Genomic DNA, 18,143 nt, shown 5'->3' on the forward strand with positions numbered 1-18,143 from the left:
GCAGCAAGATAGACATCTTTCCAGCTTGGATGGCATGCAGATTTGACTGGTGTGAAATGCTTAATGTACCATATGATCCAATATATCTTAATCAAATAAGCACAAACACAATAATGCCATGTGCTCAAATAAATCTTCATCAAATAAACAACACAATAATGCAGAATAAAGCCACATGCTCAAATAAATCTTCATCAGATAAGCACAAGAAAACAACTGGACTCAATTTATCAGTGTTAGCCTAATGTCAAATTAAAAAGTCCACATCAAAGAAGAGGACAAACTTAATGTGTTTTATGTGCATTTTTAAAACTTTTGCCATATCCTTAATGTTTTCATTTAGATAATTAGGCATTTTTCTTCATTATCATATCAGGACAGTTGTATCACCCTGACATTTTTGCCATTCATTTTGCCATAGGGATTTTAAAAACAACTTCGTTAAACCACTAGAAATCATGAACAAGCCAACCAGCTATGATATACAGTACACTCTTTGATTTGAAGCAAAAAAGTTTTTGAAAAGCAGAAAAAAAACAAAAGGTACAAGACTGTATACTTAATGGCTTTAATGAGGGATAGAATTACAATCTCAAGAACCACTGTGAATGTAGGGCCTTATGATTTCCGCTATGCAGAAAACATGGACGGAATCGCAGAATCCAGTCATTAAACCAGAATTGACTGTAAAGCGTAGAATGTCATGGAAATTGCCAAATTTTGGATGGATAAATCAAAAAAAGGTTTACACTTAAATCAAAACGTGATATGGACTAGTGTCGGTGAATATTAAGCCGCAAAAATGATGCGTGATGCTCGTGGTGTCTTCAGCCTCAGCACCTCAATATAGGAGTACATAAACACATGAACAATCTCTAGCACTGCTCTGAGAATCACTTCATGAGCATTTCACCATTTCTTTTGAGAAAACTATTATATAGTCATATCATATACAAACAGAAATCTAAAGATCTTCACAGCAACCTGTCAAAATAGAAGTTCGGTTTAACTTGAAGAAACTGTGACAGAAATATTACTTAATGTAATGATAGTACTACTACTACTAATACAATTATTATTAAATCATTATTTTTAAAAGGAATATTTACCCAAAACATTATTTACCAGAATTTATTGAACAGAAAAATTTCATAGCAGAACATATTTCATAGGGCCTTAATTTGATTTCTGTTAAACTTTTAATAACTTGCTGTTTAATATTGTAAGTTTCATGATTTCATTTAATCACAGTTTTTCTTTCCTTTTTTTTTTTTGTCTATAAAAATTAAAATGGAATCTAGAAAAATTAAAATTTAAAAAAAAATAAAATGGATTTCATAGGGCCTTACGAATGACAATCAAATGAAAAACGAAGGAGAAATATAAAACTACCCATTTAAAGTTGTTGATAGCATATATTGAAACAATATACTTTAAAGGGTTAGTTCACCCCCAAAAAATGAAAATTGTCATCATTAATTACTCACCCTCATGTCGTTCCAAACCCATAAGAACACTCGGATTTCATCAAAAATATCTTAATTTGTGTTCTGAAGATGAACGAAGGTCTTGCAGGTTTGGAACGATATGAGGGTGCGTAATTAATGACAGAATTTTCATTTTTGGGTGAACTAACCTTTTAAATTGTGATTTTAGAGTGTGGGGAGACCAACTCAATTACATAATTTGCAGTGCTTCATGGGATTGGGCGGAGTTCAGCGCTGAGGTATATTATTATATGCCATCATTAAACAGCCTCAGAGCTCACAGCTGGTCTGACTTTAAAGTTTTATAAAGTTATTGTTAAAAATACATTTCCCCATGGAGAAAATGAATGGCATTTTTACTTCCAGAACCAGACTCTCTGCACTCCACAACTCTCTGAAATGCTTGATTCTGATTGGTCAGTGGCGACATTCCGAGGTCTGTTTTTTCTCAGATAATGACCACCATCAATATCGAAGCTGAATAACATTCGGGTATCTGAAGTTGGCGCTTCTTTTGTGTCCTTTGAATCACAATGTGGACATAAAAATGCAATTCGTACCATCTTACTATCTCAATTATTTACTACCGAAAATGAAATTGGAGAACTTCAGTATTAATAATAGTGCAATATTGTACTATTCTCTTAAACTTTGGAGAGAAGCTACAGAGCATCATCCTGTCCTGTGTGCTGCTCATTTCCTTGTCCTAAACAACATTAAATATTCATAAAACGGATGGATTGCTACTTTAAACAACTTCACACTGACCACTATACCCTGCTTATGGTCTCTATTTAAAAAGCGTCTGCCCACGCATGTGTGGTAGATAGATATTGCTCCTCGATAACAGCTGACACTTTGACATTTTATTAAATGAGATTCTGACTGTTTACAAACCAAATTTGTTTTGTACCCTCATCTCTGCACTCAAAAATAGCATGAATTTAAATCAATATGATGGCGCTCATCAAACTGGCTAATAATGAACATTGAGAGGACAAGCCATTTCACCTCATTTTATTCAAAATGATCACTCAAGACAGAAAGACAGATGGATAATTAAATTGTCAAGCAGATGGCAAGTCCCTCTTGGATACCTGATAATTTCACCATTTTGACCCCCTCACCAGCCTGTGGACAAAATCTTGTCATTTCATCAGAAGCCATATGGAAACTCCCAGTTTCCCATCACCCATAGACATTTTGCTCTCTCTGTCACTCTTGCAAAGCTGACAGGCCACAGAGCCGGCACTGTCTGACGTGACTGAAATTGGTCAGGTTTGTCGTGCTTACGTAAAGGCTCAGAAAGATGCCACAGAAGCCAGAGGCAGGTCTTGGTCCTAATAAAGAGGGATGGGGGAGTGCAGCTAGGACTGAGGTCTGCATGACACACATCACATGGACCCTGTGCTCATACACGTCACACGATCGAACGAACAAACCCAGGTGCTTTCTGGGATAAATGGCTGCTGTTTTTGTATGGGAAAAAAAGTTGGTGGTTGCATACTCTGATTAAGGTCAGAAACAACTGCAGAAGTTAAAAATCTCCCACATTTATAGTCAATGACATACAAGAGGGCCCACAATAAAGAAAAGGACAAATATGAGAAAAATCCTGGTCATATCATTAGTGTATTTATAATCGTTTCAAATTGCTTTGAAAACTGCATTTAACCCATCCAACATGCACACACACAGCAGTGAACACACACACACACCGTGAACATACACCCGCAGCAGTGGGCAGCCATTTATGCTGCGGCGCCCGGGGAGCAGTTGGGGGTTCGGTGCCTTGCTCAAGGGCACCTCAGTCGTGGTATTGAGGGTGGAGAGAGCGCTGGACATTCACTCCCCCCACCTACAATCCCTGCAGGCCTGAGACTCGAACCCACAACCTTTGGATAACGAGTCCGACTCTCTAACCATTAGGCCACGACTTCCTTTAATTAAATGTAATTTTGTTGCTTTTATGCATGTATATAAAATTTTTGTTTATTTTAGAACATCAAGGTAAATGAAAATGAGAGAAAAAAAATTCAGGTTTAACAAATTTATTTTGTTCATTTATTTTGTTAATAAAATTTTTAAATAGTTAACTTTTATTATTATTTATTTTTATAAATATTTATTGTTATAAATGTATTATTATTATTTATTTCAAATAACAATTTTTATTTATATATAGTTATAATCTGGCATGGAGTCATATCAAATGACATTTTAAACTAAACTAAACTTGAAGATGTGTATTCAAGTCATTGTATGCATGAATTGCATTTTTTATTTTGAATAAATTAATAGCACCTAAAAAAAAAAACTACCCATCCCCTGTAGTGATATACAGTGTGGCTCAGATTCACTGGTAAACCCTGTGAAAACTTTAGTGTATTTCTAATTAGAACAAACAACCACTATCTTCTGCTTTCCCTGCACAGTCCTATCATTATAGCTTGCAACAGGATTGACAGAACAAAACAGAACGGGAGCTTAAGTGGCAGTCCAGCCATGTATTTTCTTCACATTACAGCAAATCATTTACTCACTGCCCTTGGGCAAACGAAGAACCCAGCCAACAAAATTGAAACAGGACAGACTCATTAGATTAGTCAAAGCGGGGTCTAATTCACACAGACATCCTCACTCACTTGAGTCGCAGCCTAAGTCATGCGTTTCTCGATGCTGTAAACAATTATTTATTTCCCAAGATCTGTATCTGCTCTGAGGTGTGATAAATGAGCTTTTACTCCTCACATCCATCAGACAGAATCAAACAAACAGGAATGAATGGTGTGTTTTCAGGGTATGGCTAAGCGTCATGTAAGCACTGTTTATAGTGAACCATCATCAGAATAGCATAATAGACAAAGCAGAACTCTCATCTGACAGTCCACAGAGAAATTTCCATACAACAGGTAAATATGATCACTAGTACTACACTCTTAAAATCTTAATTTAAACATCCTCTGTGGATGGCTTTCCATTGCACATTATTTATAGTGGTCAGTGGAAAAAGGTTCTTATTCAGATGTTCTTCACACTAAAGAAAAATGGAACTATTCACTGAAAGGTTCTTTGGGGAATCATCAAAAACCCCTTTTGGAACATTTAGTTTTAAGAGTGAATAATGAGAGTGGTTAAGAGCAAGATGATAAAATCATAGTTGAAATCATACTCAGAAGAAATGTGTAACACTTGTAATGTTTCTCCTCCCATGTCTTGCTGCAACAGGTCCATCATACCAACAAGAACCTATTCCAAGATATAATGGGTATAGGAAGAACTTCTAGAAGGTGGAAGAATCTAATGACTTCTAATGAGAAATTAAATTATGTCAACAAACATCTGCTGTCTTAATTATGCTACTGTTTTTGTTCATATATTAAGGACAGACTTTACTGTGGAGTTTAGAAAAAGATGAAGGTCCTTGCAGCTCTCCTGAAGCTCTCAGGTGGTGATGAGGTGCTGATGCAGATCTCCAGGCAGAGATTTGAGATATTGGCCCACGTGTATTAATGGCAAGACTGGAGCTTGACAGAAAATATACCATGGAAAGGACTAGATATTTTTAAGATATTTTCAGTTTTCAGTTCTCTATGGATTTCAAAACCTAGACAGCTTTCTGGGCACCTATTAAGCATTCTTATAACACCAAAAATGCTGTCTAGTTACTAGATTTGAGTCTATACGTTCTCAGTTGTTACTAAAGATCATTCTGTGAGAGAAACTGAGGGACCTGATAATGAGACATCATTTACACCCTTGTGCTGTTCCAAATCTGTATGACTTTCTTTCTTCTGTGAAACACAAACGGAGATGTAAGGCAGAATGAGCCTCAGTCACCATTTACTTTGATGAAAGTGAATGGAATAGACTGCCTAACATCTTCTTTTGTGTTACACAGAAATAAAGGAACAACATGAGGGTGAATAAATCATGAAAGAATTTCATTTTTTGGTGAACAATCCCTTTAACTTTTGCTCTGATTGAACAGTTTATATTGTGTTGATGCAAATGGAGAATAACAGTTGACCAAAAGAAAGCCATTGTAACTCATTTATACTCACAGACAGCAGTGCACCTGTTTTCGGTGCACTTAAATGGAAACGAAAACCTTTAACTTGAGATAATGTGACATGACTGTAAAACACTAGTATCGGCGGCTTTATTTAAAAAGTATCATCTTAATTTAATCAATATCATCAGCATCATGTAGCGTAAAAAGTAACAGACATTTCAAAGCACGCACGCTTGACACAGACACATGCTCTTACCTTCAACAGCCCACACAATCCGTATTATCCATAACAAACGAATTATATCCATAATTGCCGTGAATTTGGGCATTTGACTGTAAAGACCTAGAATATTCATTGAAAACTTGTCCGGCAGGCCATCTGTGAACACACTATGATCACAAGCACTCGAATAAATCCCATCGGACTGGAAGAACTAAAGCAAGTTTGGACGAAACCAATGAAACGCAGACGAGGGGGCGGGGATGACTGTATGACAAGAGTGATGCTAAACACTAGTGTCTAAAAGATAAAAACTATTATATTATATTATATTAGTTAATTATTTTCTAAATTAAATTTTAAATGTATTAATTTACATTCATTTAAAAGTATTGATATTAAGTTAAATATTATATTATATTATATTAGTTAATTTTTTTCTAAATAAATATTTTAATATATTCATTTGCTTTCATTTAAAATTATTAACATTACGTTAAAGCTATTATATTATATTATATTAGTGAATTATTTTCTAAATTAAATTTAAAATGTATTAATTTGCATTCATTTAAAATTATTAATATTAAGTTCAATATTATATCATATTATATTTATTATGTTATATTATTATATTATATTATATTAATGAAAATACATTACATTACTTTCATTTAAAATAATTAATATTAATACATTAAATAATGATACTTATAATTATAATACTTATAAATAAATTGTTCTAAAAATAAAACGTAAAACTGGAATAATAATCTGATTGTAATGGGGGGGGCTGTTAGAATACTAAGATTTAAACCGGTTTTTTTATTGTTTTTTTTATATATATATATATATATATGTTAGCAACTGATAAACTAATATTTATAATGTTAGTCATTCAATAATGATTATTTCGAAATTTGAAATTAGTAGCATGCTTCTATTGGATACACAATGCAAGTAATTTGCACCGAATTCACTTGGTTGATCAATGACACTATAAATTCATATTATACCAACAGTGCCCCCTGGAGTTTGGGTGAAAAATGTGCGGTCTAGGCGCAGGGGGGTTGAGGGGGTGAACTGATAGAGTTATGCATGTGATCGTCTATCAAATAGTTCTCTAATCCCTTGAGTCACTTGCAGTTTTATGGTTTTGAAGATTACAAAACTAACAGATCACACAAGGGGCTGGTGTGAAGAAGACAAATGGCCTCGTTTCTCAATACCCCATGTGAGAACCTCCATTAATACTTCAGCCCTCATACATGGACTCCCACCTATATTGTACTCCCACTTAATGTATCACTACATTTAAGATATCATTTCAGATCCTGAAGAGTGGAGCTGTTATCATAGTTACAAATAAAAATGTAATTTTTTCTTTTAGTACATTCAGTCAAAAACATATTTGAAGAGTGGAAGAGTGTATAAAAAGAATAAATACAGATTGTCACTGACATGGAAGTCATAAGACAGTCCTGTACTGCACATTTGCTTGTGCCTAAAAACACACAACTGGAGAGGAAAATCAAAATGACTCATTAAAAATAGAGCATGATAATACACATTTCTGTGAAATTCCAAACAGAGCTCTTAGCAAGAGCAAGAGAGGGAAAGACCACAGGAAAGAGAGAGACGGAGAATTAGGGAAAGAGAGAGAGGGAGGAAATAGAGCAGAAGAATATGGAACTGACATAAAGGAATCTAGGATAATTCAGCCTCAAGATGAGTGAGGACTGCAAAACGGCAGACTAGAGAATCCAGGGGTCGTTTCCATGGAAACCTTTGCCCAGGGAGACTGGCGACCCTCCTGTCTACTAATGCTAGCAGAGCGCAGATTGTAGGTCACATATGGCACCAACAACCCAATCAGGTCTAATCTGTCTTGACTTGTGGGTCATGAATTGAACCATGAAACTGGTTTTTACTCTGGCTCATATCACTGACTGTTATATATATATATATATATATGTATCACGTTTTTAATACAAGACCGTGAAGCACTGTTAAACCAATTGATTATACTACCATTTTAAACTGCATGTGGGTGTGTTTTAATAAGAGAACAAAAGGTCCTCATTTAAGCTCACAAAGATATACAAGAGAGCAGTGACATCATACAGTTGCACTGTATAATTACAGCCATAATACTGAAAAATAGCTTATTTTTGCCCTGAATGGTGACTAAAATGCTTCATTCTGCTTAATAATATGAAATAATTACATTTCACTGGGCTTTATGGAAGTTTTCGGTTCATCTTTTATTTTTTTGTCACTTGGAAACATGCCTACAGTATTGTCTCTTTACTTCCACTCATCTGTGTAAGTGATTACTGGGTTATTTTGGAAAGTGAGCATGTGTCTGTCAGGCTCCAGTGTTCAATCATAACGTGACAGGGATGGAGACGAGCCAGTTTACTACAAGCTAAACATTCCCATAGCTATATATATATATATATATATATATATATATATATATATATATATAGCATTTTTTAATACATTTTTATATATTTAAATATTTTAAATATGTATTTTTAAGATTTATGTTTGGCTTTTTCGCCTTTATTATGATGGGACAGATCATAGCTGACAGGAAGTGAAGTAGGAGAGAGATAGGGGATGGGATCAGGAAAGGTCCTCAAGTCGGAATTTGAATTTGGGATGCCCGTAGCACAACTGCGCAGATTATGTAGTCTAAAATATTTAGAATAAAATACAGGTACATTTAAAAAAAATAAAAAAATAAATTTGAATATCGTGAAAAACTTTTTTTTTTTGTAACATTTCAAAATGTGAAACTTTCATATATATATTAGATTCATTAAAGTAAGACATTTAAAAAGTTTTTTTTGTTTTAATTGTTGGATTGACTGTTTCTCATCTTTCTCTTGAAAATATCCAATAGATTCCATATGGGGTTCAGGTCAGGCACTGTGGGCAGGTGCTAAAGTCCTGCTGGAAAAGCAAATCAACATCTCCATAAAGCTTGTCAGCAGATGGATTGATGGAAGCATAAAGTGCTCCAAAATCTCCTGGTAGACGGCTGCATTGACTCTGGACTTGATAAAACACAATGGACCAACACCAGCAGACGTCACGGCACCCCAAATCATCACTGACTTCGGAAACTTCAAACTGGACTTCAAGCAGCTTGGATTCTGTGCCTCTCCAGTCTTCCTCCAGACTCCAGACCTTGATTTCCAAATGAAATGCATAATTTACTTTTATCTGAAAAGAGGACTTTGGACCACTGAGCAACAGTCCAGTTCTTTTTCTCCACAGCCCAGGTAAGATGCTTCTGACGTTGTCTCTGGTTCAGAAGTGGCTTGGTAGCCCTTTTCCTGAAGATGTCTGAGCTGGTGACTCTTGATGCACTGACTCCAGCTTCAGTCCACTCCTTGTGAAGCTCTCCCAAGTGTTTGAATCAGCTTTGCTTGACAGTATTCTCAAGCTTGCGGTCATGCCTGTTGCTTGTGCACCTTTTCCTACCCAATTTCTTCCTTCTAATCAACTTTGCATTTAATATGCTTTGATACAGCACTCTGTGAACAGCCACAGCTTTCAGTAATGACCCTCTGTGACTTACCCTCTTTGTGGAGGGCGTCAATGTTCGTCTTCTGGATCATTGCCAAGTCAGCAGTCTTCTCCATTATTGTGGTTTCAAAGAACAAGAGATACCCAGAATTTATACTGTAGAGATGGTCGTTTAATGAAACTCAAATATAGATATTCTAATATATTGAGATTCTGGATTTTGACTTTCATGAGCTGTAAGCTCTAATCATCAAAATTAAATAAAAAAAAAAACGTTTGAAATGTCTTACTTTGTATGTTATGAATGTAAAATATATATGAAAGCTTAACTTTTTGAAATAAGTTACAAAAAAAAAGAAGTTTTTCACGATATTCAAATTTTTTTAGATGTACCTGTATATAAAATATTTAAAATTTAATAATATTACAAAAAAAAAAATATATATATAATAATATATGTAAATAAAATATTCAATAATGTATATTTCAACAAAAAATTATACGCACATGTATTTTATACAAGAAATACATATACAAATTCAGAATACAAATAAAGAAAAAAAATGTGTATATAATAAAATTTTTAATTATTACATATTTAATCATATATAAAATGTGAATATAAATACACTATTTAATAAAAATGTTTAATAATACCTGTATAAATGTAAAGATATGCATGATCAATACAATCATTACTGTTTGTATCAATGATTCAGCACTAAAGTCTGAAACTAACTAAGCTCAAAGAAGGTCAGCGACCCTTAAAGAAGGTCAGTGCGTCTTGCTCCAAACTTTCCCATGAGAGCACAGACCCACAAAATACTCTCTTTTGTGAGTGTAGAAGCAAACATGACACCCCACCGTGCCATTTTGATGGCTTCTGATAGTAACACGCACTGATATGGGTCTGGCTTTCTAATCCTGCTGCTCTAAATTGGAAAAATTGACCTTGCCCACAGAGGTGACTCAAATTTGCTCTCTTTGACATTTCCGGGATTTAGCAGAGTTTTCTGTAAAGATGAACAAGGTCTTGAGGACGAGCGAATATTTCATGAGTAATTTAATATCTGGAGCATGCACATGGTCCTCTGTGAATTAGGCTCTGAAAATAGTAGGATGGTATCAGTTGACAGCACCCCAGCAAGTCTTCAGTTTTGGGGAAAGTCATCAAGGTATGGGCTCAAAGAATATGTGAAAGAAAGAAACTGAATAATTAAATGTAATAATGAAAATAATATAATGGTCTGGGTGAATAAACTCTTCACCATCTCATGCTACTACATGTAGGTGACACACAATTGATTTTGTCAGGTATAATTAGCAGATTGACATATGTTTATGTTATTAGATATATGGGCACAATAAAACCACCATCAAGCAGTCCCAGCTTGTGCAGACAGGCTGATGGTATTGATCTCACTATCAATTTAGACATGGAGCCCGAGGGCAGGGGTCTGGGGAGCAGCTCTCTGCCACGCTTCAAAACCAGGAGGACAAGATCAAATAAGTAGTTCAGTCAAACAAATGGCTACCAGTCAATAATTCTCTTTTTATGGCACTGATATCCACTTCACGCCTGATTCATTATTGAACTGGCTCCCAGGCACGTAAGCGATGCATTGCATCTGATATTGTGTCAACCAGGCGATTAAATGACTTTGATAGAGGCACATGCTAGTTTTTTTTATTTGCAAATATTTCTTAAAATGTTCATTCTGACTGTTGTGGGTTGCTCTTTGATGGAGATTTAGAGAAAAACAAAACAGATACAAAATAATACAATAGAATTTGCTGCCCTCTTGTGACAACTGTTGAAAAAAATGCAAGATTATCTGCATGTTCAGCCATTTAAATCATATTGTGTTTTATGAAACACAATGTGGTACATTTGGCATGTAACAATTGTTTTTGTAAGCACTTTCTTTTATACTAATAAGACTAATAGCGTATTGTGCAAATGGAGCTCTGCATAATTGACTAACAGCATTTTGTTAAATATTTACATTATAATATCTAATATTAATAAATAAAGCTAAAATAATTATTATATTATATTATTGAATTTATATAACTGAGTATAACTGAAAAAGTTGACATTTTAATTATATGTTTGTGTATGTGTGTGTGTGTGTGTACTGTATATATATATATATAAAATAAATAAAAACAAAACAAAATAAAAACTATAAACTGAATGAACACAACGGATGTGTAAAGATCAGGAGTGAGGCTTTATAGAAGGATATCTTCAGATTATGACGTGCAGGCCTGCAGTTGGCCGAGAGGATGCTGAGAAGTCAGTGCACGGGTTATTGTTAAGATTAAAGCATGGCTGGTGAGTGGCTAGTTAGCTCTGGTTATGTCTCTATGTTATCAGCTTTAATGGAATTCCACTTTGAATGTTTTTTTTTTAGAAAACAATGCATGGATAGACCTAACAGTTGTGGCAGGATCATAGGGAACTCTGAATTTGTCTTAAAGGAGTAAACCCTGTGGTAAGACATATTATCATTTATCCTGTAAATATTATACCTTACAGTAGAAAATACAGTGGAAATATGATGAGCAGAACACAATGCTGTTTTTTTTTAAATCATGCTTATATAAAATATTACAGTAATCAGTGTGTAAACTTTTTTGATTCTTGTTAAAGATTAAATATACATTCTTTATGTGCAATATATGTGATGCGACTAGCCTATATATAAAAAAATCTGAAGTATGTGCGTGTGAAACTGTTCTTTTTCATTAAGCCTGCCAGAGAAGGAGACCACCAGACTGCAAAGATGAAAGTGAAATGGACAAAATTAGGAATGGTCTTCTTTCTGCTTCTCTCCTTTGTAATGACTGGCTGCTTCATTTGGCAGTACAGGCTTCCCAAAGCAAAACCAGGTAAATTAAAATCCAAATGAAAAGAGCTACTGTACAATAGAAAGATTGGGGAAGTGGCCATCAGATCTCAATGAATGAATGGTACATGCTTATTTTGAATAAAATAAGCATTTTGCTCTCAAAATCTTGTTCTTGTTCTTTTTTTTAACTTAATTGTTAGAAATGCCTAGGCAGCACTTAGAGCATCGGGGAACATATTTACATGTGGCTTTTCGATCTCCTTGAGTTTAATTAATGGTTTGCAGGAGTTGTCTATGGATTACCCAGAGCTCGACATAGTGGCGTGTAGATTACTGTGTGCTGTAAAGCCTGATTATCACTGGGGGAAGGGAATAACAACTTTGTGTAAAATATATCATTATGGACCGAACACCCGCCCCCATGCTCCATTTCATGTCAAATGCACTATATTACATAACGATAAATGACATATGAGTGATTCAGGCATTAACGTGTTATTTTATGTTCAGCCCCAATGTTCTGTGCTGCCTTTAACACAAAATACTTCATAATTGTTGTGTTTACATAAATTAATATGGGTCACACTGACAGTATTATATGTTTATGCATATTTGTCATAGCATATAATCTTTTTACTTTGCAGTGGATACAAGTTATGCAAAAGAAGTGAAAGAGGAGAAGATGTGCCCTCGTTTCCCTGAGCCTGTGCCATTGGAGCACCCGATACCTGTCCTCATGGAAACTTTGGATAAGGTCAGACCACCAAGTCATTTACAAGTTATTTCTGTCTGGATTCCTGACTAGAATTGTCTGATGCTTAAAAATAAGTTTGATAGCTATTACAAATATGATTTACTCCAGGTGGATGCTCTTTTGAGGACCAACATTGATGCCACAAAACTGCCAGCCATCTCTGCCATTGTAATATTTAATGATTCTGTATTGTGGAATGGTAACTTTGGCAGAAGGAATGGAAGTGATCCCACGTCTCCCCAAATAAATGAGTACACAATTTACAGGTGGGTTATAATGGCTTTGCACACTGATGATTTTATGATTATGCTCCACCTCCTCTTGCTTTAGGGCTTAGGGGTGTTTCGTGATTAATTAAATAACAGGGCATAATTCAACTATGTATTCTTTTTACATATACAGTATGTTCAGGTTATATCAGTGTTGCCAAGTCCACAGTTTTCTTGCAGACTTGTGCTGCTTTTATACTGTTGCAATTTGGCTGGTTTTGTTGCACAGACCTGGCAACCCTGGTACACACATAAAATGTTTAAGTAAATACAAAAGTTAGATTACACATTTAATAGTCAGGTCACATTTACAGTTATTCCGTAAATCAGTTACACCAACAAAACATAAGTAACAAAAACTGTTGTTTAAATATCTTTCCCGCTAATCGAGAAAATACTGGCAACGTTCTGGCAAGGTTTTGTAAAAGTTATGAACAAACTTTTTCAAGTTGCCTAATGTTAATAGAGCGTTCTTTGAGAGTTATTCGGTCATTTAATAATAACATTCTTCAAATATATATATTTTTATTTACATTAAATTATTTTATGAAATATTTTAGTTTTTTTAAACGTTAAAACTTAGATGGTTCAAAGAACATTTAAAAGTAACTTTCCCATATTGTTTGCAAAATGATAACATGGAGTAAATGTTACCTTAATGTTTTCTCTAATGTTCACATAATGTTAGTAAAAAAGTTTACATAAATACAAAAATGTTTTCAAAACTTAATGGGATTTTAGAAAAAATTTCTTAGAACATTTTTGTTAGCAAATGTATTTGAGTTGTGCAACTTATGAGAGATGAATACATACATTTAGTGACAATAAATTTAATTAAAAAGTTGATGCCACTACCTTGATATTTAAATATAGATATACAAATTTATATAAACATTTAGCATTATACATTTATAGTTATGGATCCTTTTGTAATGTGCTTCTTTGTTGTTTGTTATGGTTATATCACCAAAGAATTGCAAGCCTGTCTAAAATCTTCCCCACCCTGATTCTGTACAAACTTTGGGAGGATGGGAAAGTGGGTTCCTTGGATGACCCTCTGGGGAAGTATGTTAAGAACTTCACCATAAAAAACCCTCTAGGGAAAAGAAGGGATCATGACCTCAAGTCCACCTCTGACGGCTTGAGCAGAGAGGCTCAAGTCCACATCTCCTCAGTTACCCTGAGAAGGATGGCCAGTCAGCTGTCAGGTGAGGACCACAGTATCTGTAACTGACCTCAACGTGGTGTTTAGATCAGTTATAGATGATGATTAGCATGTATACAATTAGTGCTGTAAAAATAAATAAGGTGAAACCTGTAATAAGATCAACTGTTTTTAGACTAAGAATTTCCACGGCTATATCAGCTCTGTTGTCTAACATGACTAAGTGGGTTTGCCTCTAGTGTAGGATTAGACCTGAAGGAATGGCCATACTGTTGAACATACTGTTCTCAGCTTACACCAAGCTGATGTTTGTATGTGCCAGAAATAGTGGTGCTGATTATACTGGTACACTTAATTGCATTCAGAAATAGCAATTTTAGGAAGACAGGAAATTTACAATGGAATAGTTTTCTTCCATTAGAGCAGTGTGTAATCGAAAACCATCTGCCTTGGAGTAAAAAAAAGAAGAAGAAATAAAAGACAATCATGCTTTTATATCTTTATTTCCCAATTGTGATTTTATATTTCACAATGTGTTATACACACACACACACACACAGAGACATATATACTACTTTTTTATTTCTTTGTATTATTCAACCTAAATTTGATATTTAATTTCAACATACCAATTTCCTCCTTTGGCATTACTCTTGCTGTTCATTTAAAAGGTAATCTTTAAAAACATTAAGATTTTAATGACACTTTTAAAAAAAATCTTTATCATGACACATCTTTATCAATCTTTTTATCATGCACATTATCGTAATGGTGTAGCATTTGAAATGACTGATTTATAGTTTTCATTTTTTATTTAATTGAGACAAAACAGTATGTATTTTAAATATCTGCCAAAGCCATAACATGAAAACAATCAGATTAAAAATTAATATTGGTGCATCCCCAATAATTTTACTTTTAAATTGCAAACTTCAGAATATTACAATATCTTTGATAATGAATCTTTAATAAGTGAAAAACTGTCCAAAAAAATTCAAATGGGATTCATCATTAATTATAGGTTTACCCAGGCAGCTCCGGGCAACTACTTTACTGTGGAAAGGCAACACTCAGGCTGCTGTGGATTTATTACAAGATGATGTTCTCGTGGCTGACCCTGGAACAAAGTAAGCTAGTACAAAGATAGTATAGGATGTTTAATGAATGAGAGGAGGTGTAAATAATTGATGACAGCAGATGCAATGAATGCACTTGTGGATTCTCCCTAGAGGAAGTAATTCTAGTCCTCTGCTGTCCTCAGATGCCACTACAGCAACCTGGCCTTCTCCCTGCTGGCCCACGTGATGGCGGAGAAGGTAGCGGGGATGGATTATCAGCGATGGGTGTCTGAAAATATCCTGCAGCCGCTGGGAATGGAGGACACTGGATTCGAAATCACCTCTCAAATAGAGAACCAGATGGCGATAGGTGTTTACTCAAGCGGGCGTCCCGCACCCCTCTATGACCTTGGCTGGTATAGACCATCAGGGCAAATGTACTCCACACCTGCAGACATGGCCAAACTAGTGATGATGCTCCTGGGCGCATACCGCCCAGTTCTCCAACCTGACACCCTTAAAACCATGCTAACTCCTCTGTTTCGCTGTGAAAATAGCTACTTTGCTGAACAAACTGGCACACCGTGGGAGGTCAATGAACAGTTGGGCTATGACGTAATCCGCAAAGATGGAGATCTGGATGGTTATTCGGCCTCAATCTCCCTCGTTCCTCGCTTGAAGCTGGGGTTGGTCATCCTAATGGCTGGAACCAAACCTGAAGATGAGGATCTGGTGGCTAAAGTCTACAGTTCACTCATCCCTGCCATGGAAAGTGCCTTCAGAGATGCATCTCGTGTTCTCATTCCTACTCCAGACCCTGTTCCCTACATAGGTTACTTTACTTATAGTAACTTAACGTTCTATGAGATCAAAACAGACACAGATGGAGTGCTGTTTCTGGAGCAGTTTGGCCCTCAAGTAGACACAATGGTTCCCATGAAGTACAGAAGTTTGAAACTCAGTTATCTGCAGGATAGGGTGTTCAGGGTGGTGTTTGAGAAGGAGTACCCATGTCAGCTCAAAGTTAACGCTGCTTCGGTGTCTCTTGCATCTCAGGATGGGCAGTTTTTTAACTTTTACATCTTTAACAAAAAGGGGCTCTCACCAGGTTTTGATGTCCCAGGGTTAAACACTTATAAAGTCACACGGATACCTCGCAAACCGATTTTCAGTGGTTGAAAAAAATCATTTGATCATGCTTTTGGAGTTAATAAGCTAAAAGGTGCTCTTTAGGATGAAAGTGTCAAATTCTGAGGAACTTCAACCTATGATTGTGTACATTTTAATAAACGTTTGTCTCAAGACGCTGAATGTATATTTAGAATACTTTTCCTTATTCTTATTTTGACAATTTTGAAAATGGTCATTTTTATGTACAGTATCTCCTGCTGTTGTTTTCCCTTTCTTCAGAGGAATATCTATACACAATTGACAACTGTCCATCCATTTATGTGTGTTTATAAGAAGCTTGAACTGCATATCTTAATTAAAAGTAAAGTGTGTGCCTTTCCTAAGCATTTGCACCTGTGCATCAGTTTCCAAAGTACCCAGTTTTGTTTAACCTTGATCAGCACATTGCTGAGTTCAGCTAGAGGTAGTAAAAAGCAAATTTCAGCTCTAATACTAATATTTTGGTTTTAAACATTTTATTTGTCTTTGAATGCAAACCAGTGTAAAGGCCCATTCATATCAAGGATAGCGATAATGATAACTATAACGTTTTAAGCAATCTGAATGTATGAGAAAAGGGAACTCCATAACACAAATAAAATGATATTGACACAGAGAAACAGTATCATTGGAATCACTTTCAGAACTTTTTTCTCAGCTGATGAACACTAAAAACATCCACAACCAATCAGAATCCACCTGACTCTTGCATTTAAAGGTCCAGATAACATACATACATACATACATATACACATAGATGGACATATATATATATATACATAAATGGATGTATAGTATATATTATATACATATAATGTGGGATGCTACATGTGTTTTGATTATTTACCAGTAAATTTGTATTCTCCAAGATTTGAGATGTTAATGTAATAATAACCAAACTTTTTTAAACTGTGCATTTTAAACGAGAACATTTCATAATGTTTCTTTACTTAATGGGAACATTAGCAAAACATATTAGAATATAGAATAATTGTTGCACTGTACAATGTAGAAAAACAGGATATACTTAAGAAATGAATTGTGACTTACCAATTAAAAATACATTTATTTGTGTACACAAAGTCCATCAAAGGCCTGAACATTTGAGCTAACATATGGTCTTGCTGAGATAAACACTAGTTGTAATCCGCTGTCATGGCCCTGTTGTTTCTTGGGAATCAAGTCTTGAGGATACTGACAACCGGGAAAATCAAGCTGTACATCACTGTTGACCTAGAAATCTTCAAAAATCAATATGTTAGAGGACAGTTCACAAGTAACCATAAACTGTGCAATTGAAAAATAAGTGACCTGGAATATTGTACTGTATCTTTCTGTTATCCTGCACAATAAAAGTGCAGAACACAGTAAATCATCTTACAATTTATGATATCTTCCAAATCAGGGAGAAAAGAAAAGACACACTTTAGACTGAGAGAAAAAAAATGGTACCAGTCATCCTCTTCATGCTTAAGGCGTTCATCTCTCAGGGCGTTCAAGTGAATGTTTTACATCTTGATTCTGGAATCCTCATCAGTTACCATGTAAGATTTGACTAAAGTAAAGAATAGCTTTAACATTAATACATTTATACTAATAAATAGGCTACC

The 18,143-nt window shown here is 35.0% G+C and overlaps 2 protein-coding genes across 2 annotated transcripts in view; one reads left to right on the top strand and one right to left on the bottom strand.

Moving 5' to 3' along the window:
- Positions 1–5,858, bottom strand: part of LOC306860725 (ephrin type-B receptor 2-like) — a gene marked incomplete at both ends in the record, with an annotated part of 65,281 nt that extends 59,423 nt beyond the window's left edge. Inside the window, one exon of the mRNA XM_079402567.1 lies at positions 5,759–5,858. Coding sequence (XP_079258693.1) covers positions 5,759–5,858 — 100 coding nt within the window. The remainder of the gene's footprint in view (positions 1–5,758) is intronic.
- Positions 5,859–11,565: 5,707 nt separating this feature from the next.
- Positions 11,566–17,156, top strand: LOC306860755 (putative beta-lactamase-like 1). Its single transcript, XM_079402635.1, has 7 exons — positions 11,566–11,760; positions 12,019–12,157; positions 12,762–12,871; positions 12,980–13,137; positions 14,113–14,348; positions 15,327–15,432; positions 15,567–17,156. Exons 2-7 carry the CDS (start codon positions 12,052–12,054, stop codon positions 16,540–16,542), a joined length of 1,692 nt encoding a protein of 563 aa, XP_079258761.1. The 5' UTR covers positions 11,566–11,760; positions 12,019–12,051; the 3' UTR covers positions 16,543–17,156.
- Positions 17,157–18,143: the final 987 nt, after the last annotated feature.

The sequence above is a fragment of the Barbus barbus genome, assembly GCF_936440315.1.
Source record: "Barbus barbus genome assembly, chromosome: 41".
Taxonomy (NCBI): Eukaryota; Metazoa; Chordata; class Actinopteri; order Cypriniformes; family Cyprinidae; genus Barbus; species Barbus barbus.